The sequence below is a fragment of the Stereum hirsutum genome (genome assembly GCF_000264905.1).
Source record: "Stereum hirsutum FP-91666 SS1 unplaced genomic scaffold STEHIscaffold_5, whole genome shotgun sequence".
In the NCBI taxonomy this organism is placed as follows: Eukaryota; Fungi; Basidiomycota; class Agaricomycetes; order Russulales; family Stereaceae; genus Stereum; species Stereum hirsutum.
Genome location: NW_006763135.1, coordinates 548,779 through 567,179, shown reverse-complemented (window position 1 = coordinate 567,179; position 18,401 = coordinate 548,779). Strand labels below are relative to the sequence as shown.

The following is an 18,401-nucleotide window of genomic DNA, read 5'->3' as shown; positions in this document are numbered from 1 at the left end:
CGTAAGCTGTTGGCCAAACACCTGGCAAATATTTCGGCACGGGCACCAACAACTCATTTCGTTACCTCCGCTCACGTGATCGTGTTCTGGGGGTCAGCTAAAATGAATATCGCGCTTTTTGCTGGACTTCTCTGAGTCCTTTCTCCTGCTTCGACCTTCGACGCTGTTCATACACTTGTTTTGTATCAGTCTTAGATCCTCGAGCCATATAGCGCGTCTGCGATCATTGGATGCATCTAAATCCAAGTGCGCTAGTTGCCATTTGGTTGGCATTGATCATGACCGTGCCCACAAACCAGAGCGGCACTGACTCGGAAGTTCTATATTTATCGTTCAAACTGCTTGTGGGATTAACAGCGTGCTGAGCAAATACAGGTCGTTCTTCAACGACAGAACACGACCCGGACCCTCTGAGGACCATCTGGGAAATTGTCAGGTAGATATCGCATACGCAGCTGTAGACAGGATCCTTTGCCAGTGATTGGTCCGGCCCTGGTCCTGTTTAGGTCCACGACCTGAGCCCACGTGTGATGAACTGAAGCGAATCACCCAATGATCTACCATTCGGGTGCTGTGGACGGTTCCGTACACTCGCGCAAAGGGCGACGATCCTCTCGACTAGGAAGAACTTAGATATCCATGCAAGAGACATCGATAGCACGCTCGTTCCGGAAGAGCTTACCGGAGTTCCATTTTCTGCTAGCATGTATGTGCATGTCGCATCCGAGCAAGATATTGCTTGCGGAGATGAAGGGTGGGCGCGAGTGGTGGGAGGAGGCAAGAGCTTAGAGGATGCAGTTGAAGCCTTGGACTTCCGCCGCCCGCGAGAAGAGATGGTTGTCTTCTTGAAGCCGTGCACGTGAGGCATGTGCCTATTTGAATGCAATGTTGTTATCTGAAGAACTCTTTCTTTTTGAAATTTGAACCTTCAATCCAAGAATTGTCGACCAGCAGATACGACGTTACGAACGCCTCATCAGTTCGACGCAGTCTGTTAGCGCTACCCTATAATCATAAGAGCCACTTCATTCCAACGCATTCTACTACAAACTCTTTTTCAGTGATAACTAGACCGATCCCCATGGTAGCTGCATTTATGTTATAACATACTAAATGATACATGATCATTCGACTACTCCCTACTCCCTCGAATGTGGAGACCTGCACTCGTATGCGTATCACTTCGCCAAAACGTCCGCAATCGCTTTCTCGCTCGTCGCCCATAGAGTACTAGCCAAAGCCTCATCCTTCGCGTTCTCGCTGAGTACGTCCTCCGAAACGACACCGTACGGCATCAGATGCTTGCCACCGTATTCGCTCTTTTTCACCCAGACTTCGGGGCTCGCGGCGGCGAAGATAGGCGTCAAGGCACCTTGCAGGGGAGTCATGGCACCGTCGAGCATGGCTAGATTGGCAGGCCCGACGAAATTGATAGAGCCGGCTGTATGTCGAGGGGCGAATAGAAATGATTGGGACGTAACATGGTGTCAGCATACTATTAGATGTAAAGTCGTAGAATGAAGAGACGTACGGGTCCTCACACCACCGGGGTGGAGAGAGATGGCCACAGCCGGAACACCCTCGGCGTCGAATCGCTTTTGAAGTTCCTTGGTGAACAGGATGTTTGCTAGCTTCGACAGACCTGATATGAAGAACAATGAGGAGTTTGGTGTACAAGAGTGGTGTGACCGTCAGTACAGAACAAGCAGAGGTATTGATGCGGATGAAGACGAACCGTATCGGGCGAGGTTGGAGTTGAAATCTTCAGTTCCTCCGAGTTCGGCGTTGAATGATTCAACCGTGTCGAACTTGAATCCACTCGGCACGAGGACGTGGGTAGTCGACGAAAGCTGCCATTCAAGACGTGGAACGTTCGATGTCAATATCCCACTCGAATGGTAGCAAATGACTGAGCGCCTACGTTGACGATCCGCACACCAGGGTTTGATGCTGCGGTCTTCTTCAAAAGGGGAAGTAATTCGAGGGTAAAGAGGAAGGGTCCCAAATGGCTAAAGATGCGAATGAAGAAGGCAATCAGTACCAACACATTCCTAAAACGAATGAACGTACTTCGTGTTGAAGGAGACAGAAATCCCGTGTTCATTCTTATCCAGAGGGCGCGCCAACCTTTCGTGCGCCTCCCAGTCAGCTTTCTCGTTCCAGAGGATATTTTCAGGGAGAGAATACGACGTACAGTCCGGCATTGTTGACCACAATATCGAGCCTTGGTTGTTCCTTGGCGAAGGACTGAGCTACAGACTGAACCTGCTTCAGATCGTTGAGGTCCGTGACTAAAGGCTGTAGGTTCTCTGCTGGAATCGAAGGGTGGGCCTTCTGTAGTGCGGATACGGCCCCTCCGGCCTTCTCGAGACTACGGGCGCCGATAAAGACTTTGGCCCCTTTGAGTGCAAGTTGTTCAACGACATTGTAGCCGATGGAGTTTGGGTCGCTGGAAGTGAATAGAAATTTCGTGTTCAATGCTACGAAAGTCAAAGGATGGTAAAAATGAAACATACTATGCCCCAGTGACGATCGCGACCTTGCCTGATAGGTCTGGGATCGTACTAAGATCGAGTTCCTGTGATAAATCGGCTATTCAGCTCCAAAACTGAATATCATACAAGTTAAATTTCTTACTGGGCTCCTGATTTCCCTGGAAGACATTGGTATGATGGGGCTATAGAAAAGAGTTGAGAAGAGGAAGAATACAGTCGCTCGTTAGCTGCGTCGGCACCTCTTTAAGAGAGGCGAAGATACGATCTCTACCATCCTGATCATCGTGGAACCTACATGCTGACTGATCGCAGATGGACGCAGATGGACGCTCGCTTGTCGGCTCAAACGTGAGTGCACAGGAGTACTGCGCCGTACTGTATCCGAGATGGTCCAGCGGACACTGATGCAGGTATCCTACCACGGCCGCACGAAGCTCCAAAAAGGCAAGGCTCGAGGCTCAGCGCCTGGCCCTGTACAGCGTCCTCCCACAACCACAATACAGAAAGCCAAGGACAACCTTAGCACCCTGATCAAGGTGATTCAGAACCGAAAAGTTACGGGCACGGCAAAAATACTTGAGTAGTACTGTGGCGATCGCAGCTGTATCATGCTTGTCCAAAACAACGCAACGCCGACGGTTATGCTTCGTGTACGCATGAAGACAAAGAAAAATGAACAAAAACAATGTAGTCTGCAGGCGCAGAGAAAAGCACATAAGGAGGGAAGGAAAGAAGAAAGGAAGGTATATACTCAACCGTTCAAGTCTGGCGCGGTACGACAACAATCATGACGTCAGTTTCCCAGGACGCGTCGCGTTTCCTCGCAGAATTGGGAGGAACCCTTTCGGTAGACTCAACGTAGACTTGACCGTCATCTTACACATCGTCGTCCTTTCTCTCCTTTGATATAGCCTATCTGGGTTCTCGGCACTTGCTCAAGTTACTGCGTTCGGGAGGCCGACACACGTTTTGCGCAAGCCCGTAAACCATGAATCGAAAATTGTACCGGGCCCCAGTGCAAGCAGTCTGCAGCTCTTCCAAGGTTTTTTTGCCGCCATTTGTTATGTGCAGATTCGGACATAATAGGAGCACCATTTGAAGTTCTAGTCACGGCTGATATCACCCGACTTGGTTCTGACCCTACTGATGCATGATGGCTTGGGTATGTTATCACAACTCCGAGGCTCATAACCTGTAGGCCAGCATTGATCCATGTGGTGAGTGAGATCTCATCGAAATGTCCCGAACCTTGCCTCCCTGTCGTTGTCCTTGAGCTACCATGGTCTAATGAAACCGGACATAACCGCTCTGGCCTCGTTACATGTTAGGTCTCAATCTCACTCACTATCCCAAGCTTGTATGTGCCTCAGATCACCCTCAGTCCGGTTATCCCCAAGGCTTCCGCACCATACATAATTCTCACCCCTAGAGAGTTAGGTAGGAGCATGAGACTACCGATATGATGGCTCCTGACCGCTCACCATGTCCGGATCGCGAACGAGCGCATCAATTACGAAAGTGTCGGGCAATGCAAGAGGGCCCGATTTCCACTGCGCACAGCATGAATCCTCCAGTTGATTGTTCTTGAGAGATAAAAGGCCACCAGCCGGATCTTTTCGCTAAATTTGCACAATCTTACTCCCTCGTCCATAATGTCCTCCTTCGTGGCCCGAGTAGCCCTTTCTGCGCTGCTATGCGGAAGCCTTGTGGTTGCTGACCTAGGCTGTTCATCCTCGACCACTGTTTCAGACGTTCAAAACCAGACATTCGATTACATTATCGTCGGTAAGACTCTTCGTCGTTTCCCCCGAGGTGTTGTTTCTCATGCATGAATTCTTAGGTGGAGGAACCGCGGGGCTCGTGGTAGCGGCGCGTCTTTCCGAAGATTCTAATTCAACTGTGTTGGTGCTGGAAGCTGGGGATGCCCACCTAGACGATCCTGAGATCCTGACTCCGTCAAAGGTTCGAATTCTCCTTTTTCATGCCAGCATCCTCTGATACGTTTCAACAGCTCTCGGGCATCATCGGAAACACAACTTACGACTGGGTAAGTACACTCCGTTGTACACCCACAGTATATCGTCTCATATCTCGATTCGTAGAGCTTTCCCATCGTACCGCAGGAACATGCTAACGGTACAGTGATCAACATGTCTCGGTATGCGCACACTTACTTTCTGCTGTTGGACCCAATTCATCCTTGTTCGCTGCATTTTCAGGGGCAAGGCTCTAGGCGGGTGCTCTGCTATCAATGCTTTGATTTGGGATCGTTCTGCCAAGGAAGAGTACGACAGTAAGCTCGCTGCTGCTCTACAAAAACATTACACCACACTGATGTTTGCTGCAGTGGTGGCGGCACTCGGAAATTTGGGGTGGGATTGGGACGGGTTGGAGCCATACTATCAGAAGGCCGAAACGTGAGCTACCTTCAATGACATTTTGTTCCATCTGACCGGATGATTGACGGCCTTCATATCAGCTTCACTCCACCCGATCCGGCATTCGCCGCTGAGTGGAACTTGACCTACGATAGTTCTCAACTGGGACAGGCGGGGCCGATCAACGCCACCTTTATTAACTACCTCCCGGAATGTGAAAGGGCCGTAGAACCGGCCGGGTTGGAACTAGGATTGGACCTCGTCAGGAATCCAGTGAGTGAACTTGAACCGAGCTCGTTCCACACATGAGACGATATGTTCTGCCTCTGTAGATGGACGGTGTCACATCCGGCATTTGGAGAACCCCTGCGAGCATGGATCCCATTTCACGGACCAGGGCATACTCTGCTAATGTACGTTCTTCATGTTTCTTTGTCTTCGCCCCAGACTCATAATGCGGGCCTGCAGAGCTACTATACTCCCAACAGTGGTCGCTGCAATCTATTTGTTTTCGCCGCCGCTCACGCCACGTCGATCCTTTGGAATTCATCGAACCAAACGTCGAATGCAACCGCTAGCGGCGTATCCTTTTATTCGAACGGCACCAATTACACCGTTAATGCTTCCAAAGAGGTCATCCTTTCCGCGGGTAGTATCGGTAGCCCTTGGCTGTTGGAGCTCAGTGGAGTTGGGTCACCAGACTTGCTAAGCGGTCTTGGGATTGAGCCAGTCGTCGACCTTCCAACCGTTGGCGAAAACATGCAAGATCACATATACGTCATGGTGGTGAGTAACCAGATATCAGCGTTATGAAGTCTGTGTTCTGATGACTCGTTACCTGCTTTTTTCTCCCTCCACAGTCGTACAGTCAGTAGCATTCATCTCGGATGGATCCCTCTGCTGTGCTAACCTGAAACCGTAGAACTCAAGGCCGGCATCGAGTCGGTGGACGAACTCACCCTTAACGCGACATTCGCGGCCGAACAGGACCAACTTTAGTATGCAACGTCTTCCCTAATGGTCTTCACTTGGGCTTATCAACTTCCAGTGCCGAGTCTCCCGCATCTGGTGCCAATGGTTACATTGCCACGGGAATGACGTTCCTGAACTTGCACAAATTCATACCGTCCTACGACGATCTCATCTCAAACCTCGAATCGAAGCTCTCGTCCAATGGTTCGACAGACCAGCAGCAGAATCAATTGGCTTTCGTGACCAGCAACACCTCTACGGTCGTAGAGTGAGTGGTAACCGCTGTGAAATAGTCCATGATTCTAACCTATAAATGCATAGGATTTTACTTGAGGGAGCGCATGAAACTACGGAGGCTACCGATGGCACCAGTTCATACGTCACTTTCCTCACACTGATGCAGCAGCCATTCTCCCGCGGGTCAACTGTGAGTATGGATATGTGCTTGATTCCCTTTAATGTCCATACTGAATTCCCGAAATCATACTAGCACGCTTCCTCCGCGAGTGCCTTCGACTATCCGACCATCAATCCTAATTACTTTGACGTGCGTTCATCATGTGTACTTCAACCTGTTGTGTGTGATCTAACGACCATTTCTTTAGTTCGACTTCGGTAAGTCTTGTCGTATTCTCATTCGACTTCGCTAATGAGTTTCTAATATATAATGCTTACATAGACTTGGACGTCTTGTCCGGCGTGGCGCAGTATGTTCGCTCAACACTCTCCAAGACCGAAGCATGGAGCGCTGTGCTTGAAGAAGAGACATACCCGGCATCTGCGGTAAACTCTACTGACGAGTGGAACTCGTGGGTGAAGTCGACGTTTCAGTCACAAGGGCACACTACTGGAACGTGCTCTATGCTTCCCCAGAGTGACGGAGGTGTTGTCGATTCGGTGCGTTCTTTCCTCAAATTGGCCTTGAGACACCGGCGCTGAACATAACCATCACAGAACTTGAAGGTGTATGGAACCACCAATGTCAGGGTGGTGGATTTATCGATCATGCCTCAACAGTTCTCCGGTCACCCGCAAGGGCTTGCATATGCGATGTATGTTTCCGTTCTATGCTCTGTTTATCTTCCAAATGGAGACTGATCCTACCTTTACCACAGTGCCGAGAAGGGCGCCGACATCATCAAAGCGGCGAACAGCTAGAGCAGCATGACTCCGATCTAGTCCGGCTCGTGTCATCCCATCCGCTTCCTCTCACCACTCATTTATTCTCCCACATTTGGTTATATTTATTTACTGTGGCCTATGGTCGCAGAACTTTTCCGTTCCTTCATATGCTGCTTTATCGGACAGGTCGCATGATATGTCGCGTATGATCAGATGTATATTTTCAGTAATAATTAGGGTTCTTTTTTGCATGTGCCTTCGTACTTGTCCTTGGTCGAAGCACTACATGCTGCGCCCAATCTAAAGCCAGTTGTCACATTCTATCAGCATGGAATAATATTGACGCTAGTGGCCACATGGAATCCGACGTTGTCGTGAGTCTCTTCTTTCTACGTCTACGCGGTGCAAACTTAAGGTCCTTCCGAGTTTCGAGGCAACATTCAGTAGCGTGATTTCGTGGTGAGATGGTGTTATTCGTCTGCCTCAAAGCCTCCATCCTCAATAGCAGGTCGCAGGTTCGTCTGGGCTCATTTGACGCCGGTTCAGCGTAACAGCGCAGCTATAAGGTCCGTGCTGTGTCCATTCTCCTGATATCCAGGCTCTAAGAGGCTCTAAGTTGATTCCAAGGCTTTCAGTCGCACATTATGCCGTCACATCATTCTCCACGTCAGTGAAACATTTGCCCACATACATGTTTGATATATCATGTGTGCCTGCGAGCTCTGATCTATGTACTACACTTTTTTTTCACATGTTTTCATCCCAAAATTCCCCCTTGCGACTACCTGGCACAAGCCTTGGGTGGATCTAAGTTAAGTACTTGAATCCCATCGGCTTTACATAACATAGGGTATATATACGCGTCACTCTTACACTGGGCGACTTCCTGTGGCATTTTGTCGAAATACCTTACGCTGGTGCGGAGCACAAGTCCCGATAGATATTATTAGTAGGTGGCCCATTCAGACTGTCATGCGATATTGAGGCAACGCTCAACGATCCGTGGACCCCGGATCAGACGGCAAAACGCGAGGATAAGTTCGGGATCAAAGAGATGGTCGACCGTTCCGGACACAACTGTCATGGACGAGGTCGCCCGATAGTTTACCATCAGCCTAACCTCGGCAGCGCATTCCATGGTGTACATCTGCCAGTGTACGCAACGTCTTAACGCCTACGCTGGGGAGTCATCAACTGGGACGATATCCGCGATGTGATCCGCCATCCGCCGCTGCTGCATTGTTATATTCAGAATCCTTGCGCGGCCGCAGGCAATAATGCTCTTCAATGATGCAAAAAGAGGTTGTATTCCTTCGAGAAATCCATCGGTTCCCACCTCGTCATGCTTCTCGCGCTTTCGAACCTCTCTGATGCGCTTCGGCGCAAATCAAAGTTAGTGGCACTGATCTGCCTTCTCAGCCCAATGCTGTCTACGTGCTTGGATACCACGACCTATGACCTCATTATTGTCGGCAAGTCGTGTTCTCTTTTTTTTTCTTTTCTGCTTTCTCATCGACTGAGTCGGGTCCTACAGGAGGTGGTACGGCAGGTTTAGTCATAGCAGAAAGGTGTGAACTAATTTGTACACCCCCAAGTCACAGACTGACTCCGAGAGAATTTGCTGCAGGGTTTCGTCGAATCCCAACATATCTGTTGCTGTCCTCGAAGCAGGTCAATGGGCTGACAGCGATACCGTTGAAATCCCAGGTTAAATTTATCTATATCTGCTAGCTGTTATGGAACCCCCTGATTGACCGTCCTTTTACGCATAGCTCTCTTCGAGAACTTCATTGGGGACCCGATCGTTGACTGGGGATTCACGTCCACGCCGCAGGGACATGCATTGAACCGAACTATGTCGCTTCCTCGAGGCAAAGCAGTGGGTGGCACATCTGCTGTGAATGGAATGTACTATGTCCTGTAAGTTGTCGTGTGCATTCCATGCCGAAGATACATGAGATGACACAATTTTTGTCCAGGGCCTCAGAAAAAGAGTACAACGGTTTGTCCTAAACATCTCTTCATTTTGTTGATTGTCCACTGAAGATATATACAGTCTGGGAGGATTTGGGTAATACGGGGTGGAACTGGTCCACCGTTCACTCATACGCAAATTTGATGGAGACTTTTACCCCTGCTCCCTCTGAAGACGCGACGAATTTCGGTGCTATAGATGTGTCTGAGCACGGTTCCTCCGGACCTATCAATGTTTCGTTCTCGAATTATTGGGCACCTACTGAGGTAAATTCTGCTTGGGCTCCAGCTCTCTCGAGCCTGGGAATTCCTATCAACGATCAAGCGGTACGTGTTCTTCGAGAGGTTTTTATTTTCTTCCGCATGGTAACTCTATTGGCCTCCGCCACTTAGGCATCCGGAAATACCCTCGGGTCCTGGCAAGCACCATGCAGCATCAAACCAGATAATCGTTCCCGATCTTACGCAGGAGACGAGATTTTTAGGCCCGCTCTTGGAAGATCAAATCTGGTCCTCTTAACAGGCGCAGAAGTCACAAAGATTGTTCTCGACGAAGAACTCTCATCAAATGGCAGCGTTGTGGCCACCGGTGTAGAGTACATCGACTCCAATGGGGCCACGGACACTATTGGACTCTCTTCAGGCGGCGAGGTTATTGTCTCAGCGGGTACGTTACACCGATATATGTGAGATAAACATTTGTCGATGCCATGGGCCTCACTTGTATGTCCAGGCACATATCAATCCCCAAAGATACTAGAGTTGTCAGGTGTGTAAATTTCTTCCGCTGTATATGTCGCATCGTAGGCCCTCATTCGCGACAGGGATTGGGAATGCAACAATTTTGGAGCAGTACGGGATCACAGCTCGTCTTGACCTCGACACTGTAGGGGAAAACTTACAGGTATTCTTTCAGCTCTGCTAGATGAAAGCTGAGGTTTACTAAGAATCTCCTCTGGTATCAGGATCATTACGGTGTACTGGTAGGTATCCAAGTACTAGATACGCTTGCATGTTATTGGTAACACATATGTGTCTCCTTTCTCAGACTTCTTTCGAGTTAAAGTCTGGTACTGGTCAAACATACGAGGACCTCAGCAGAAATACCACGTTCGCTGCCCTTCAAGAGGATCTGTACACCACAAACCGCTCAGGTTCGTCCGCCTTTTCTAGACACGTATTCTAGGACAACTCACTCATTTATTTACCAGGTGTACTCGCATCGGTGCGTTAAATCCCCACAGCTCCTATGCTGAGCAGTCAGTCGAGAATAAACACTCTTCGCAGGTACCATCTACGACTCTCGCATTTTTTGCTCTGCAGGACATCGTCGACGCCGAGACTTTACAACAGCTGCTTGACTCTCTTGATTCATACCTTGGCGGTTTCGCAGGAACAGCTTTCGAAAAGCAGCTAGCTGCCCAAAGAGATCTTTTTGTGGATCCTTCTGTGCCAGACTTTGAGTACGATACAGGGCCTTCGTTATATTTTCCTCCTTCCGTACTCATTGTTCTTTTAGGCTCGTCATGCTTCCTGGTACGTGACGTTGGAGATACGACCCATCTCTGCTAACACTTTTACTTCTACGCGGTCAGGACTGAATGACGCAACCCTAACAACTGATCCGAGCAAGGAATACCTCACCATTTCTTTCAATAGCATACGCCCATTCTCCCGAGGTCGCGTCCATATCAGCTCTTCCAACGCATCGGAGCTTCCCGAGATCGACGTCAATTACCTTGGATTCGACGCTTTCGGTGATGACTTTCTGCCTAATTATTCGTGAGGCAAATGCTAAGTCAACAATCAATATGCTTCAGACGTAGCGATGATGGCGGCAGGCGCCAGCTTCGTTGTGGATAAACTCGCTCAGACGTCTCCGCTATCCGACTATATTGATACTGTGTTGCGACCATTAACTAACTCCACTGATGATGACCTGGCACAATTTGTCCGGTCCTCCGTTTTCAGTGTGTGGCACCCATGTGGTACGCTCATGTCTCCAATCTACTAGTAACAACTCTGATAGAATCGTGCTTATGATAATGTACAGGTTCGACTTCTATGCTTCCCGCCGATCAAGGGGGTGTCGTCGATTCACAACTTAAAGCATGTGTACCTTTCTCTGACAGGGATGCCACTACTGACGACTCTTTCAGGTATATGGGACAGAAAACATCCGAGTCGCGGATGCAGGGATCATCCCGGTGGTACGTCTTATATTGTAAGTAATCGTGCGATTATCTTCTGACTCAGAGCATATAGGAAGTGGGCACACACACGATGGCGACGGTGTATGCAAACGCGTTAAAAGTCAGCGTTCATCTTTGTACCCCATTTACTCGATCGAACTCTGACAGTATGATTTTCTCTTTCTGTGCGTATCACTTAATGTGCGCACCAGGCTGCAGAACTTTGGCTTTGTTTGAAGGACGGTTCTAGCCAACTGGAAGTCAGCTGCGACAGCCTTTGAGCAATATATGTGACGGCGTCCAGATGCGCATAATACCTGTGATTTAGTCGGATGTGCCGCACGTGCAGACGCTTGAGCGCCATACGAAAAATGACATTTATGTTCCTTCCAGTCACTTGGTACTGAACTACTCGTGCCTGCTGTCGTGTGTCGTACGTGCATTACCGCTCATAAGTGACCCACAAACCTACTACTGCAACCACTACAAATGTGCAACCTCGCATCAATCCCTGACATTCATCTTTCGCAGCCAACGAACATATTCTATGGAGTCCAGATCATTTAAACTCTCGTCTCAGCGAATTTCTTTCCAGCGCGCCATCCAATATCCTCGCCCTCCTGCGTCCATTGTTAGGCCTACTTGGACATAAGTTTCAGTCTCATTAGCTCATACGAGACTGCGAGGTTGCAGGGTGGCATCTTCCCTTGACTTGTAATGTCGTACATCGTCTTTAAATTAGCTACAGAGAGAACATGACTTCACCGTGTTAGGCATTCCAAGGGAATAAGGCATTCGGAAATGCGTGTTCAGGAGCAATACGAAGTCGAAAAATTGTGCGTTCGTACACATTTAGTCACTAGTCCGTGAACTTCGTCGAGGATGATATAGTCTCCTTTTCATCCTCAGTGGCAGTTTTCTTCGCCGATAAACTACCAACTTATCGTGACAAGATCGACAGAGAAGCTTGCCGATACCTCTGATAATATTAAAACTACAGCATTCTAACATCACAAGCGACTCCCACCAGACAATCACTCGAACAACGCTCTGCATCCTCCAGCCAAAAGCTCAACCGAAATATCCCCAATGAGCACAGAACATTTCTTTCACAAATGAAATAGAATCAAGCAAATCGGACAAGGGTAGATGTCACCCATCATCATACTGTTGCCCTCAGAGCCTCAATGATCTCAGCGCGTGCTGCCGAGCGAGGCTCGATCCTGCATTGATAGGGTGAGGGTCTCCTAAAATTCGATGAGCCACATGCCAAGGTGCAATACGTAGTGCGGAACTTACACTGCAAGCCCTTCGTCTAACATGTCGTTGGGATCAGGTGTGATCTCTTTTCCAGAGGCGTCTTTCGCCTTGCTGATGTCAAACGCCCATAGGATGCTCGCAGCGTTGATCAAAAGCGCGTTGCTGCACGAGTAGCATCAGAGACAATTAAATCCGTCAGGCATCGTGAATAAGTGGATGAATGTGCTCACTTGGCAACGGTGTAGCCTATACACGAACGACGACCAAACCCGTACCCGTGATGTCCCAGCTCTTTCGTCTCTGGGATAGAGACCGAAGTGATACCATCCTTGGACAAGTGCCGCTCCGGGTAGAATTCTTCAGGACTAGGGTACACAGACTCGTCGTGGTGCATAGCCCTATTCCCAGTCAGAAGAAAAGCAGTGAGACTCAATGGATTTAAAAACACGAAAGAGTATAGCTTACCAGACATTCGGGAAAATAAGGGTTCCGGCTGTATAACACGATGTCAGGACGAGTCAAAGACGATGATTAGGTATAACAACATGTCATACCGGGTATAAAGTGCCCTTCGTATACGTCGTCTTGAGTGGACCTATGTGGGACGGCTATATTCACATTAGACGACCTCGAGGACGAATAGAGGAGACATAAAAGAACTTACCAAGAGGCCCCATAGGTCTCCAGCTGGATAACGCAATTGTATGTCAGACAATGAGTATGTTTCGAAGGAAGGAAATTATTCACCGCAGAGTTTCCTTTATGACCGCGTTGAGGTATGGAAGGTCCTTGACGAGGGCGTACGTCGGAGGTCGTTCAGAAGACGACACCTCGTCGATCTCAGCCTTCAATTTAGCTTGAACGCGGGGATACAGTAGCATAGCAAGAACGAAGACGCTCAGTGATGCCGCCATCTGTAGCACGGGTCAGTCAAGGAACTACCGATGTCCGAGATACAATACTTACTGCTTCGCCTCCCGCGCCACTGAGGTAGGCCATCTCGATGTTAGATCGACAGTAGTATTGTTGATGACAAAATACACATACAACATCATGCCGGCAAGCCATGCAATCTCTGTTGTGTCTAAATCATGCTGCGTAGGGTTACTCAGGAGGCTGGCGACGAGACAATCCGTGCGCTCCCCGGATTTCTAGAGATATTGTCAGTGACCGCACTTCCCTCGAGGGTGCCGGAAACATACCATTCCTTCCTTCACGTCATCAATAACGCCCAGGAACATTTCGGTATCTTTCTTAAACCACGCGTAACCTTCACGCTTCCAGCTTGCCATCCATTTCGGGATATACATCATCCATGGGAAGAGATCGACGAGATAATTGCCAGGAAGAGCGGCCTTCAACATCCTGTCCACATATTGCTCGACCTTGTGCACCAAAGGATCACCGAGTTTGACGGGGTAGTAAGCGTAGACAGACGTAAGCACAGTAGCGGCCGCTGTACTGAAAATTTGCTAAACCGTGAGTAGAGCGCGTTTTCGCACCTTTCATACTAGGACTCACCGGCGAAGATGGGGATCAATGGACCCGGACTCGTGTAGGAGGCCGTCCAAGAGGTGAACGGCCTCTTGCTCCTGGAGAGGAATATACTGTTGACTGGCACGCATCGACAGACCGAAGTTTGCAGCGCGGCGCATTCGCTTCCAGCTAACAGTACGTCCAAATCAGCTTTTTGAAGCAGAAAAGAACATTTAGAGACACGCACCGAGCACCCCATCGAGCAAATGCCATGTTCATTCCACCCGTAAGAATCTCCGTGGCCATGATGAAACGCTAGTGCAGGGTAAATGGAGGATCGTGGAGGATTGAGGTGCAGTACTCACCGGACGATCTGAGTATATCGCAGAACGTCTCTCCTGCGATAGTGCGTGAGATTAGAGTATGGGCGAGTAAAGTGGAGGATAGACGCACCATGAGATCAGCAGCAGCTTTGGAAGTCCCAACAACCACGACATGCTGGCCTACGAGATTGAGACTGTATACCGGACCTGGAGGACATGTTCTAGATGGATCATACAACAAAGACGCAGGAAACATACCGAATGTTTTGTGCCATTCTGAAGTCGTTTTCCAAGTACATCAGTGGTCAGACAGGGCATGAACTAGCAGGATAGCGTTCTTACCGGTGTACTTCAGAAATTGTTTCTGCCCTCCAAGCTGGTGCGCATTCCCGATTAGCGGAAGCCCTTTAGGCCCGGGAAACTTTGGCGGGTTCTTGGTACGGCGCGAGAAAGCAGAGATGGGGCCTGCTAAAACAAGGAGGAGGGCTAGCAGCAGCAAGGCTGGACGAGAATTATCGACCTGCCAGTCTCGAATACCAGGCAAACTGTCGTTCAAGGCGCCGAGTGGGAAGTGGGAAGACATGATTTGCAGAGACGCAAAAGGAATCTGAGAAGTACGCCAACGTCATATGTAACAGAATTCGTATCGGTACGCTCAAGATACGCACACCACTCAGTGTACTGCCAAACTAAAGTGTCTCACATAAGCACGACGTGTCAAAAGGGAGTGTAAGTGCGGCCGGCCGCATTCGGACTAGTTTAGGTTCAGCATCGGCGTTACCGCACAAGCACTCTCAATGGGAGTGCCATGCGGCTCGGTAACATCACAGCAGGGCCAATACGCTCTAATATTGATGGGGTTTTATTGAGCACTGGTGTACACGAGAGACCAAAGAATGGATCTAGAGTCAATCTAGAGGCTTACATTGTGTCGTAATGCGAACGCTCAATGGCCCATTCCTGTCCATTATCCACATCTGGCCTTCAATCCCACCACCACCACCACCAAATATCTCTTCTGCAGGTGGTTCTGCAAAATTCGCTCTCAACGGCGTCACGGACACATACCCCTTCCCAATTGCCCACACATCGGTCCCTTCCTCTACCTCCGGTGCCTTGGGGTCAATGAACTCGTCCTTCTCCGGCGAGAACTTGAATATCAATTCTTTCTTTTCTTCCGACCGAAGGATCCTGTTGGTCGCAGTCGTATGAGTTGAATCAGAGTCCGAGGCGAGGCTCATCCCATCGGGTCCTGCAACTGAGGTGAAATGATCCACTGCGGCTGAATCTTCGTCCGAGCTATAAGCCTTGAACAAACTGGTATACGAGCTCTTCCATGTCCTAGTCCACGCGATCGGTAATCCTTCCTCGCTCAAGATTTCCTCGATAACGGGGACATTCACGCAGTAAAGGTCGATTTCGTTGCTACGGATTCCGCCATCGTCAGATCCCCAATGGGACCAAAGGTGCTGGACGATGCGTCCAGAGAGGGCGTTGGCGGATGGTAAGAGACTTGAAGGTGCTGGACGTTGAACACTTCCATACGAAAGGGCGACGGCTCGGGTTTTCGAAAGTGAGGAAGATAGGGCGGCGCCAATTGTGCCGGAGCAAAGAGAGAAGGCAGCTATTCGGGATTGATCGGAGAGGATCAGTGTGATGTGGCAAACACAACGGAGATAAGTAGACCTACAGGAAACGTTCGCGCCTAGATTGGGGCCGGACAACTAAGCCGAACCATGATGAGAAGCGTGTATGATAAGTGTGAGGAAAGATGGGGTACCACAAGATCTATATCCCCATGATACAAGTTGTGCAAACCGATGTTCGCACACGTCGCTGGAGTCTGAGGCGCCATCGTTACTTTTGAAGACCAGAAACAGACTAGAGAGTGTACCTACACCGTCTAGTAGGAGTCATTCAGCCATTTCCCCTTCCTTGAGTGGCCTGGATGTGGGAGACACGTCGCCCATTCCATCTTCGGAAAGATAACTGTAGACTCGATGATACTGCTGTCCAGTCGCATTCGAAGTACGCACCTGGATCGCGAGGGTAATAATATCGGCTGTGGATGACGTCCTGAATCTGGTATGCGGAGCCTACGATTTCTAGTCTTGAGTGTCACGAGCGATAGACCGAGTCAGCATATCACAAACCTATCCACGACTTCTGCGAGCTGGGCACCACTACTTTGACCTTCCACCCTGCGTGTTCAGGAGAGCAAGAGTATGGATAGATCAGCATTGCATAGCCGTAAGACAGAATTATCAACGCACCGAGATCTTGGGTCAGATGTTTGTATAGACCGTATATATATGGAGAGTCGGGTCCTATGATGGCCGATGCGAGATGGTAAATGTATTGTTGAAACGATTCAGGCGAAGATATGTACCAGGAGGACCGTCATCGTTCTATGCAAGGGTTTCTTATATTTCAGCAAGATATGTTACATGTCGATCAGAGCAAACAAATTACTGTAAGAAGAACGCGAAGCTTGGATGAAGACATGAAAGAGGAGTATATTTGGAAATAAGTTGGGAGCGCTACGCCACACGAGCTCATCAGGCTTTCGGAGTTTAAAAGATTGCAACTCTTGCTACGGATCTTGTGTAGTCCAACAAGCACCTCTTCACTGCCTTCTTTCTTGTCTCTCTACACTCCTCTACTTATCCACAACCTTACAACCTGGAAAATACGAGTACCTGAGTACGGTCGCTTACTCTAGCTGTCATGATCAAGAAACGAACACGTCCAAACGTCCGCGTACGCGAGGTTTCTCCAGACCCACCACCAACAACCACACAGTCTACCTCCGAACCTAATACGTTCTTCGAGCCCGGTGCGGAAGACAGCCTGACAACACAAGAGGAAGAAGATAAACTTTCGTATGTCTCACTTCTCCCTCACTCCTGCTTTGGCCTCTACGGCTTGAGAGGAGAGGGCGCTCTTGGCTGACGAGAATGCTCTCGGAGCTCCATTCAGAGTAGCCGAACTTGTCGAACTGCGCAAGTTGAGGAAGGCAAGACAGGGTATCGATGTCACTAGGTTAAATAAGCCCGAGGTGAAGAAGAAGAAAAAGAAGAAGGTGGAGGAGGGAGAGGGAGAAGAGGAGCAGTATGGGTTGAAGATGGGGACAGGGAAGGGTAGAGAAGAAGACGAGGATGATGAGTGAGTTGTTCATACTCTTCATATCAGAGGGGTAGACGAGGCTGATGTGTTACAGAATGGAAGACAAGGATGCGAAAGCTCGTAGGGCCGTTCGTACGAATAACTTCACACAACAGACGAATGCTCTCGATGTCGACAAACATATGTGCGCCACATTCCAATATCTTTCTCAAATTTATGCCTTCCTGACATTTACCTCGCGACACGCCCAGGATGGCCTACATCGAAGAGAACATGAAGCTTCGACATGCCCAAAACTCATCCACGCCTGACCCAGAAGCAGCACCAAAATACCTAGACCCCCAAGAAGAACTATACCGCCTCTCCGAGAAATACAAGGTCGAGAAGAAAGCTCAGCCGAACGAAGAGGGCAGTGTGACCAACAGTCTTGCTATGCTGACTGCGATTCCAGAGGTCGACCTTGGCATGGAGTACGTTCTACTTACTGAAACTCATAATTTGTGGCGGCCTGCTCATGCGTCGGTGGATCCACAGCACACGACTGAAGAATATCGAAGAGACAGAAAAGGCTAAGCAGGCTCTCACACAAGCTCGTAAGGACCGTCAAAAGAGGCAGAACGACGACGAAGAACATCTTGCTGCTGCTCGATGTACGTTTGCACCATGCTCGCACATGGATGGCCTCCTCACTAACGATTCACCTCTTTAGTTTTCCGACCGAATACGCGTATGAAGTCCGACGCTGACATCATTCGCGATGCAAAGCTGGAAGCAATGGGCCTTCCACCCGCAGAGGACAATGAGCCGCACCGCGGAAACCGACCAAGACACGACCGGCCGCAGATGGCGACTGATGAAATGGTGCGTGTGCTCAACCGCTCGTCCTTCTGTCCAGCACTCACACCCACGGTTCCTATATTTCTAGGTCATGGAGCGGTTCAAGAAGCGGATGCGAAAGTAGTCGTGGCCCGTCGTCCAATGTCTCTCTTGGTCTGGTTGTTCTTTTGTTTTGTACTTTGTGTGTTATATATCAGTTGTACCTCGCTTCTTTCATCGATTATTCATCACTGAGCCCAATAGTCC

At 49.3% G+C, this 18,401-nt stretch overlaps 6 protein-coding genes across 6 annotated transcripts; 3 read left to right on the top strand and 3 right to left on the bottom strand.

The window, feature by feature from the left end:
• Positions 1 to 1,178: 1,178 nt before the first annotated feature.
• On the bottom strand, positions 1,179 to 2,664 carry STEHIDRAFT_155250 (short-chain dehydrogenase; the record flags this gene model as incomplete). Its single annotated transcript, XM_007302566.1, has 8 exons — positions 1,179 to 1,441; positions 1,532 to 1,642; positions 1,736 to 1,850; positions 1,922 to 2,009; positions 2,071 to 2,127; positions 2,195 to 2,449; positions 2,517 to 2,578; positions 2,638 to 2,664. The coding sequence occupies 8 exons, from the start codon at positions 2,662 to 2,664 to the stop codon at positions 1,179 to 1,181; spliced, it is 978 nt and encodes a 325-aa protein (XP_007302628.1).
• Positions 2,665 to 4,102: 1,438 nt separating this feature from the next.
• Positions 4,103 to 7,261, top strand: STEHIDRAFT_94721 (alcohol oxidase). Its single transcript, XM_007302565.1, has 18 exons — positions 4,103 to 4,280; positions 4,336 to 4,457; positions 4,507 to 4,542; positions 4,598 to 4,653; positions 4,715 to 4,788; positions 4,843 to 4,912; positions 4,975 to 5,146; positions 5,206 to 5,286; positions 5,342 to 5,659; positions 5,734 to 5,740; positions 5,796 to 5,871; positions 5,922 to 6,113; positions 6,167 to 6,272; positions 6,336 to 6,392; positions 6,482 to 6,491; positions 6,525 to 6,742; positions 6,800 to 6,897; positions 6,961 to 7,261. The coding sequence occupies exons 1-18, from the start codon at positions 4,148 to 4,150 to the stop codon at positions 7,001 to 7,003; spliced, it is 1,869 nt and encodes a 622-aa protein (XP_007302627.1). The 5' UTR covers positions 4,103 to 4,147; the 3' UTR covers positions 7,004 to 7,261.
• A 1,048-nt stretch (positions 7,262 to 8,309) lies between these two features.
• STEHIDRAFT_129911 (alcohol oxidase) lies at positions 8,310 to 11,414 on the top strand (the record flags this gene model as incomplete). The annotated part of the gene is made up of 20 exons (XM_007302564.1): positions 8,310 to 8,439; positions 8,502 to 8,535; positions 8,595 to 8,674; positions 8,740 to 8,887; positions 8,947 to 8,969; positions 9,024 to 9,268; positions 9,335 to 9,608; positions 9,675 to 9,710; positions 9,766 to 9,845; positions 9,907 to 9,924; positions 9,990 to 10,095; positions 10,153 to 10,154; positions 10,229 to 10,404; positions 10,461 to 10,477; positions 10,537 to 10,698; positions 10,762 to 10,929; positions 10,995 to 11,050; positions 11,101 to 11,151; positions 11,207 to 11,254; positions 11,346 to 11,414. 20 exons carry the CDS (start codon positions 8,310 to 8,312, stop codon positions 11,412 to 11,414), a joined length of 1,923 nt encoding a protein of 640 aa, XP_007302626.1.
• Positions 11,415 to 12,295: 881 nt separating this feature from the next.
• On the bottom strand, positions 12,296 to 14,775 carry STEHIDRAFT_155247 (cytochrome P450; the record flags this gene model as incomplete). The annotated part of the gene is made up of 16 exons (XM_007302563.1): positions 12,296 to 12,380; positions 12,433 to 12,555; positions 12,624 to 12,791; positions 12,859 to 12,886; positions 12,948 to 13,001; positions 13,058 to 13,080; positions 13,141 to 13,307; positions 13,360 to 13,378; positions 13,435 to 13,544; positions 13,596 to 13,854; positions 13,915 to 14,058; positions 14,117 to 14,184; positions 14,235 to 14,267; positions 14,323 to 14,399; positions 14,451 to 14,468; positions 14,535 to 14,775. The coding sequence occupies 16 exons, from the start codon at positions 14,773 to 14,775 to the stop codon at positions 12,296 to 12,298; spliced, it is 1,617 nt and encodes a 538-aa protein (XP_007302625.1).
• A 325-nt stretch (positions 14,776 to 15,100) lies between these two features.
• STEHIDRAFT_129909 (sure-like protein) lies at positions 15,101 to 16,697 on the bottom strand (the record flags this gene model as incomplete). Its single annotated transcript, XM_007302562.1, has 9 exons — positions 15,101 to 15,816; positions 15,883 to 15,916; positions 15,973 to 16,035; positions 16,154 to 16,167; positions 16,229 to 16,288; positions 16,346 to 16,393; positions 16,466 to 16,519; positions 16,582 to 16,600; positions 16,665 to 16,697. The coding sequence occupies 9 exons, from the start codon at positions 16,695 to 16,697 to the stop codon at positions 15,101 to 15,103; spliced, it is 1,041 nt and encodes a 346-aa protein (XP_007302624.1).
• Positions 16,698 to 16,854: 157 nt separating this feature from the next.
• STEHIDRAFT_94716 (uncharacterized protein) lies at positions 16,855 to 18,401 on the top strand. The gene is made up of 7 exons (XM_007302561.1): positions 16,855 to 17,074; positions 17,172 to 17,357; positions 17,413 to 17,502; positions 17,570 to 17,788; positions 17,853 to 17,968; positions 18,028 to 18,179; positions 18,244 to 18,401. The coding sequence occupies exons 1-7, from the start codon at positions 16,920 to 16,922 to the stop codon at positions 18,277 to 18,279; spliced, it is 954 nt and encodes a 317-aa protein (XP_007302623.1). The 5' UTR covers positions 16,855 to 16,919; the 3' UTR covers positions 18,280 to 18,401.

Bases quoted from the DNA above. Each gene is read 5' to 3' on its own strand.
- STEHIDRAFT_94721 (XM_007302565.1), top strand. From the start codon at position 4,148: ATGTCCTCCTTCGTGGCCCGAGTAGCCCTTTCTGCGCTGCTATGCGGA. The intron at 5,147-5,205 runs GTGAGTGAACTT...CTGCCTCTGTAG, and splicing joins TGGACCTCGTCAGGAATCCA to ATGGACGGTGTCACATCCGG. The intron at 6,743-6,799 runs GTGCGTTCTTTC...TAACCATCACAG, and splicing joins ACGGAGGTGTTGTCGATTCG to AACTTGAAGGTGTATGGAAC.
- STEHIDRAFT_94716 (XM_007302561.1), top strand. From the start codon at position 16,920: ATGATCAAGAAACGAACACGTCCAAACGTCCGCGTACGCGAGGTTTCT. The intron at 17,358-17,412 runs GTGAGTTGTTCA...GATGTGTTACAG, and splicing joins GAAGAAGACGAGGATGATGA to AATGGAAGACAAGGATGCGA. The intron at 17,789-17,852 runs GTACGTTCTACT...GTGGATCCACAG, and splicing joins GAGGTCGACCTTGGCATGGA to CACACGACTGAAGAATATCG.